Source organism: Nannospalax galili, unplaced genomic scaffold (genome assembly GCF_000622305.1).
Source record: "Nannospalax galili isolate Female #2095 unplaced genomic scaffold, S.galili_v1.0 scaffold307, whole genome shotgun sequence".
In the NCBI taxonomy this organism is placed as follows: domain Eukaryota; kingdom Metazoa; phylum Chordata; class Mammalia; order Rodentia; family Spalacidae; genus Nannospalax; species Nannospalax galili.
This window is the reverse complement of record NW_008359625.1, coordinates 7,269,289-7,277,306: the sequence shown is the minus strand read 5'-3', so window position 1 is coordinate 7,277,306 and position 8,018 is coordinate 7,269,289. Positions and strand designations below refer to the sequence as shown.

The 8,018-nt window shown below is 41.4% G+C and overlaps 1 protein-coding gene across 4 annotated transcripts in view; it reads right to left on the bottom strand.

Annotated features, from left to right (window-relative positions):
* The window catches only part of Ssbp1 (single stranded DNA binding protein 1), a 19,515-nt gene extending 11,497 nt beyond the window's left edge, over nt 1-8,018 (bottom strand). For 2 of the 4 annotated variants that reach the window (XM_029558868.1, XM_008823532.3), the window contains exons 1-6: nt 7,914-8,018; nt 7,266-7,328; nt 4,056-4,116; nt 1,784-1,924; nt 1,477-1,564; nt 64-152 (exon numbers count right to left, since the gene is read on the bottom strand). In XM_029558868.1, the coding sequence (XP_029414728.1) occupies nt 64-152; nt 1,477-1,564; nt 1,784-1,924; nt 4,056-4,116; nt 7,266-7,289 (403 nt within the window). In that variant the 5' untranslated portion in view covers nt 7,290-7,328; nt 7,914-8,018. The other 2 variants (XM_008823530.3, XM_008823533.3) reach the window with 2 other exon arrangements.

The following is an 8,018-nucleotide window of genomic DNA, read 5'->3' as shown; positions in this document are numbered from 1 at the left end:
GGGCAATCAGGTACATTGTAATAGGTGGGGGGGGGGGGACCGATCCTCTGACCGGCTTCTTACCAGCTATGATTGTTGTTGCTTGCCGCCTCACATTATTTTTATCCACGTATTCGCCATAGTCCACTTTCCCTTCCACATATATTCGAGCCCTGACATGGAGAAAATGTATAGTTTTTAGTATGAAGATCCTAATATCACTTTACAAGAGAGTAATTAGTCAGGTCACATAGTAATGAGTACACACTGAGAATGAAATAGCAACACATAACTGCACTATTGCTAGTACTTCTTAAAGTTCAAAATTAAGAGTACCGAAACACAATGCACAGCAGACCTGATGCATCTAGTTCCAAGGGACAACACGTGAGCTGTGCGTGCCAGTGCTGGTCTACAGCCCAAGACTAGAAGCCATGGCCAGAAGATCACAAGCTCCAGGTCACTCTGAACAACTCTGCGAGATCCTGCCTCAAACTAAAAATTCTATACAAGATGCAGAGATGTAGCTCGGTGGCAGAGTACTTGCCGAGGATTCACAAACCTGAGTTCAGTCCCAGTAACGGACACAGACACAGACCAGACAAAGACAGACAAATTCATCAATTCCAAGGTGAATGTCTATGTTAATATTTATCATGAATTAAAATTTAACATTTTTAATTCTAGGAATTAAAAATTATTTTTCATAAAATACTTTACTGCCACAAAACAAGTACATTTCTAAACATCAGTTATTAATATAACTTCAATAGTAAACATCCTTTTGTCATTCTAAGTCTTTGGAAAAGACGCTTTTAATACATAATCAAGCCAACCATTCCAAAAGGGAACAAGCCTAAAGATAATTACCAAACATAAATAACTGCTGAGAATACTATCGTAACTCAGCACGCCAGGCATCAGACATTTCAGGTTCCCTACTGAAGACATCATGTGACTATCTAGAGGCAAGCCGCAACCTCCAAGATCCCTGGTCTGGTGGCACAGCATCTCCTAAGAGCAAGATGCTTTTCAAAAGCAGCATCCAGTACAAACTGCCATCTCACCTGCCTCATCTACTACTTATATATGGGTGCTGTTTGTTCTATGCTGTCAGAAGTCTAAAACTATGCTTTGTACATCCTTTTGCTGTTGTTTGGGTTTTTTTGCGACAGCATTTTACCATATACTCTGGTCTACTCTATGAACTCATTATGTCGACTAGGCTGGCTTCAAACTCACAGAGATCTGCCTGCCTTCACCTCGCGAGTGTTAGAATTAAAGGCATGCACCACCATGCCCAGCTTGTACACCTTTTAATAACAAAGCAAATATTTTAATAAGAAAGCAATATTCCATGCATTACTAAGGAATAAATACCTATTAATGAGTACTTAGGGAAAAGGAGGAGTTACATATTCTTTGCCATGAGAACATCTGTCATCAGTCCTTCAAACCATTCAATCCAAAAGACCCTTCCTTCATTCGCTAACTTACCCCTTTTTCACATACTGATACGCCACATCTCTGAGGCCTGGTCGGAACACTGATATCCTGTGCCATGTTGTCTTCTGGCTGACATCACCTAAATCACACGTGTAAGATATGTGGTTACAAATGCCAGCAGACAAAACAATCACCAACCACAAACATGTCCAGGTAAGCCATGCTCACGTTTCTAAGAATGGGGCAGAGTTAAAGAAGACAGACCTCATCTAAAAGTAGCATTTGCCACTAGATAGGTAGCAACAAATGCTGTCTATTTATTGCTGATAAAATAAAAACCTTAGTCTTTTATACTCACCCATTTGGTATACTTCACTCTCCCCTGATCGCCACATCTCATTTGTTGCTAGAGAAAATATTGTGACTGGATTTTTTCCTTCCACCTGCCTCATGACAGGGTCCTGACCCACTCGCCCAAGCAACTGCACACGATTCAGTGCTGAAATTGAAGGCAGAAATGAATTGAGCCCGAGAACCTGCTGTGGACTGAATTTTGTGTCCCCTCAAAATCTGGTTCTTCCAAGCAATGGTCCTTCCTAGCTTTGAAGTCTAATAAACAACAATGACTGGCCCAGCAAACTATATCGCTATTGATGCAGTAGTGGCACTTTTATCAACAGCTACTCTTTTGGGATTAAGGCCTGCTCAATGGGAGGGAACCCATGTGTGATACTATAAACAGCCAAATACACATGGCTGGAGATTCCTTATTTTATTCTAAATATGCATTCTCAATATTTACAGACAAGTGTATCATTCACCCTTCATCAAAGAACCTTCTTTGTGCATAGATGCAGACTATTACAGAGTTCTACAACTGGTCAAATGCAGAGAATAAGTGTCTGTGAGATGCTTAATCCTAAAAGATACAACTCCAATGCAACTTCTACACACAGAAGAATGCATCTCTCAACTTTCACCAGGGAAGTTTCCTTATGCAGCAGATGGCACTTAACACAGAAACCCACAATTGGCCAATGCGCAGAGAACAGAGGCCACAAGAATGTCTTTTCCTGATTAGGACACCTATTTCAAACCTCTGCCTCCCAAGGCTCAGGGAAAACTGTGGAAGAGGAGGTGGAACTATTGTAAAAGCCAGAGAGGTAGATGACCACAAGGAAACAGTCTTCCAGATAGCTGGTCAGTTTTACACATAAGAACTCACAGCAATAATGACAGCAGGCACATGTCTCACGCAAGCTCAAACCAGGTAAGATCCTAGTATAGACATGAGGAAGTGGGCAAGAAACCCCAACCCAACCTAAGGAACTTTTGGCAACTGATGGCTGCTGGAAACGAGAATGATAGTTGTCTTACAGGGATGAGACTCTTGGTGATCCAGTGGATAGACACACACTGAAGGACATTTAGGGACACAAATCAACTCTATAGGCTGATATATATATATACATATATATATATACATATGATATATATGTGTATATATATCATATATATATATGACAGTATATTAAATTGGGGGGGAGAGTGTGGACAGGTGAGGCGATCTAAGTACCATCAAACTATATTGTATGAAAATCGCAAAAATTTAATAAAATAAAATTTTTAAATTGGTCCTTAAAGCTCTAACTCCCAAATAAACAGTATTTGGAAGTAAGCCTTGGGTAGGTACTTGGGTTTAGATGAGATTATGAGGGTAAAGCTTCCATGATGGAATTGTGTCCTTCTAACAGAAGAAAGATACCAAGGTGCTTCTCCCTTGTCCCCACCATATAAAGGCACAGTGAGAAGGCTACTATTTACAAGCCAATAGGGGAGTCCTCACCAGCAACCCACCACACAGACATCCTGATCCTGGTCTTCCAGCCTCAGGGGCTGTGCAACACAAATATCTGCTGCTTCCGCCACCTGGTCCTGGTCTAGTCATTACAGTGGCCAGGACTATTAAAGCAACACCTGAGACTGACAGACACGTCCACAGAATGAACAACAATAAATACAGCTCAACCTCTGTAGTATGCAAAACCCAAGCTACAGACAATCAGATTAGTTATTAGTTACAGAAATACAGATTAGTTAAAAGGGCAAAAATAACCGGGCGTGGTGGTGCACGCCTTTAATCCCAGCACTTGGGAGGCAGAGGCAGGCGGATATCTGTGAGTTCAAGGCCAGCCTGGTCTACATAGTGAGTTCCAGGACAGCAGCCAAACCCTGTTTCTAAAAAAAAAAAAAAAAAAAAAAAAAAAAAAAAAAAAAAAAGGGCAAAAATAGGGGGTTGCTCTTTATCTTGAGCTAAAAAGACAAATAGGAGCTCTCCCGATCTTTATGACAAAAAGGAGGATTTCTGTGAGGGTATCTCACATACCCTGTCTAACAGCATGGAAGACTGAGCAGGACAGTGATGAGGGGAGTACTATCTGGATGGTAAGGAGAAAAGCCCAATTTCTACTAGGTCCTCATAGCCTCGGGGGCAAGGGCAACAACTAGGAACAAACACAAGGGCATGATGGGTAACACAGCTAAAACCAGACCACCACTTTTATAGCACTGAGAATATCAGCACTAGCATGGCACTACAAATCATATAAACTTAGAAATTAGTTACTTACATCTTTCAAGAACCAAACTGGCAGCTACTTCGGACTCATGTCTCACAAACTGATGGAAAACCTAAAGGGGAGCAAGTAGGAAATTGGGCTTGAATTTTTTTAAGGAAAACAAACACCAACAGATGCCCTGCTCATGTTCACTCACCACTGAATCAGTAGATCCTACAAATTCCCAACAAGGGAAGGGGAGGAGAGTGGAGGAGAAAGAATCAGTGCTTTCTAAAGAATGTCATCATAAATCAATTGGGTAATAACATAAAAAGCAATTACCAAACAACTGCAGAGTGTTTGCAAGACATGCAATGTTACTGCTTGAGCCTCATTCTCAGCGCAGACAATGAAAAAGAGGTTAAATTATAACAAAACAAAGCACTCCTCGCATTCATCCCACGGCTTTCAGACACAGCAACAGGCACTGTGGATACAACTTACAGGGTCTATATTCCCTGGCTGTTTCTTCCAAAATCATAAGGAACAGGACATCTCAAATAACTGGCCTAAAGTGTTTCATTTAAAAATGAGCAAAGGCTGGGGCTGGAGAGATGGCTCAGTGGTTAAGAACACTGGCTGTTCTTGCAGAAGACCTGGGTTCGAATCCCAGCACCCACACGGCAGCTAACAACTGTCTGTAACTCCAGTCCCAGGGGATCTGACAGCCTCTTCTGACCCCCACAGGCATTGCACAACATGGGTGCACTTACCTACCTGCAGGCAATACACACATACACATAAAACAAAAATAATAAAATATTTTTTTAAATGAGCAAAGGCAAGAACATTGATTTTTCAAGGCTACTGCAAAAATTCCAACAGCTTCTATAATGACCTTAGTCTAATAGGACATTTCAATCTTTCAGTGGATCAAGGAAAAACAGTATGTTATTTAAATATAAAAGTGTGGTTATGAAGTCAGTCACCAAAAAGGATATTCACTGCCAAAAAAAATAGCATCACTTAATATGCTAAGTGCTTTATTTACTATTATTTAATCCTAAACCAACTCTATACACAATGTAAAATTTTCCCTAGGAAAATTAAGGTCAGAGAGTCTATCACTTGCCCAGGAGACTGGAGGAGTTAAATAGTCACATGATTAGAACTGAAGACTGTCTGACACCAAGGTTGTTTTACCCTCTGCATCCAAAAGGAATTCTGTTCTATGGTTAGCATAAAGGTGAAGAGTGCAAACCACTGCATTCAGAGTTCAGAGAGCTAGACACTTCCTACCACAGAAACAGTTCCCAAGTGTCAGTACTGGGAAAGTATACAGGGCAGACGTCCGCCACGTGGTCGGAAAAGTTTCACAAGTGGTGAAAAATTGCACCTTTTAGAACATGCAGTAGAAAGAAAACAAGTTTAGTTATACACTGCTCGAAAGGCAGCTGGCTAGACAGTAACAGAAACCACCAGTCACTTAAGGCTTAAGGCAATAGGCTGGGAATGATGTCCTCCATTTTGAAGTTCTCATTTGATTTGGGTGAGTCACTTTGCATGCAGTTTTCTGGCATGTAATTTCCACCACATAAATAAGGGAAGTCCAGATTGGTTGCTGTTCAGTCCCAGGGGATCACTGAGAATCGCTGTGTATGTTATTTCCAGTTATGCAATCTCCACCGTGCAAGTAAGGGCAGTCTGGTTTCATGAATGCTGGTCTCAGACCTAGGCTGGACTACAGGGCTCTGGTCTGTGGTGTTAGAATACAGCATACCACCACTCAGTTTGGCCAGAAGCAAAGTTCTCCTGTTTAGAGAATTTCTAGACCAAGCTTAAATAACTTCCCTGACCTGTTCCCTTTCCTGGTCTCTTAATAATGCCCTCTCCACATGCCACTCAAATGAACATCCATTCCTGGGATGATCTTGGCTATATAATACTATCATTAAAGGCTAAGGTAAAGATCAGAAAAAAAGTAGTAATGTCATACTACAGAATCGAACTGCAAATTAGTTCCTATGTTGAGATCATAGAAAAATACTAACTTGACAGACCAGAGGAGCCAGAGTTCATAAGTATTACAGAATAAACATGTGACTCATTTTAGGCACACACAAAAATCACAGGTATAGGGAAAAGATTTATTTATTATTTTATATGTATAAGTGTATTCCCTGCATGTGTGTAAGTGCATCCATGCCATGCAATGCCCCTAGGAGTTTGAAGAGAGCATGGGATCCCCTGGAACTGAGTTACAGACAGTTGTTAGCTGCCATGTGGGTGCTGGGAATTGAACCCAGGTCCTCTGCAAGAGTAGCCTGTGCTCTTAACCGCTGAGCCATTTCTCCAGCCCTGGAAAATGATTATTTGACTTCAGTAATTTCAAAATGTAAACTTTTATTTTATATTTGGTTTTAAAGATAATACTACAGAATTACTGATAGTAACTTTTCTGTTTAAAAGGTTGAAAGTATGTGTAGGTTAAAGTGAGAATCTAAGAATATTAAGTCAACTTCATAGTAAGGGGGTGATGACAATAGGTTTTATAAAGGAATAATGATTCCTTATTAGTCTTAACAGGAAGTAAGGGAGTCATAGAGAGGTGACATGAGGAAGATTTACAGGATTTGGTACCCAAATGCTACAATGAGGAAAAATGCTAATTTCGGCCTGCTTAAGGCTGGCCAGAGTGGAGGACAGCCAGCCACATTGTAGAATGGTATTGAATTTGTGATGCCAGTAAGAGCATCACCAATGCTCCTCGGTATAACAAGATGACAGAAGAGCACTTATTAACAGAGGACATATGGTTAGAAAAGGAAGAAGCCATACAGGAAAACAATATAAGTCAGGTATGGTGGTGCATGCCTGCAATCCCAGCAAAGTAGGAGGTGGGGGCAGGAGTAGCAGGAGTTCATGGTCAGGCTCAGACTAACAGTGAGTTTAAGGATAGCCTGTCTCAAAAAAGGGGAAGAATCATTCTTACAATTTTTACATTACTAAATACCTGAAATGTTGTAATTCATCTAAATGCAAGTAACACATTGTAAAAATGATTATCCTACAACATATGTGAATAAGTTTTTTAAACACTCATTTTCTTTAAGTAAACACTATTCACAAGGAAAAAATCCATCCTGTGCCTTCCCTATCAAATAAACACATAGAAAGAGACGGGTAGGCGTAACCATCTTTTGCTCCTGTAGCCAAAAGCCAAAAGAAATCTGATGAGCCTACCAAGCAACCAGCTCAGTGCTAATGTAGAAAAGCGTTTACCTGTAATACAGGTCTTCGAAACATGGCGTCAACGTTTCTTACAATCTAATCTTTGGGCTTTTCCTGAAGAAGAAAAAAAGAAATAAAATATGTCAAACACTACAATATACAGAATACTCACAAGCGCACTAGTCCTAAATCTGTAACGGTGTTGATTTTTATGAATATCCAGTTAGCAACCCATCTTTGCACATTAGATTTCCTCTTTCCCTCGAAAACAAAACAAAACAAACTAGCGTTTTTGGAACCCTTCTCTGACAACTCATAGGAAAAATTCCATATTCTCGCTTCCCATCCACTGCTCAAATTTTACTGAAATACAAGTTTGCTGCAAGAAGAGATTTTTGTCTAATTTGTTCACTGCTTTTTCTAAACTCCCAGAACAGTTCGTACCATACAATAAGGGCTCATCAAATACTTTCATTAAAGGACTCGAATGTGCAACTCGTTCCTGTTAGCTCGGTCCAGCGGACACGGAATATCGCCTGGCTGCCCACCTCGCGCTGGGACTCGCGGGAGCCTGGTTCCCCAGCGACGCTCCCACCCGGGCGGCAGTCCGGGCACTCGAATCCTCCGCACGCGTGGGAATGACACACACCCCCCGTGCACTGCACACCCACGACTTCTCTTCGCTCTCCCCTCCCTCACCTCCGAACGCGCAACACCCTCCAGCCTCCAGCCAAGGGCTCACTTCCGGTGCGCAGAAGCCGCAAAGCTCACAGTACCAGGAAGCCCACAGCGTGCGCTTTTGAA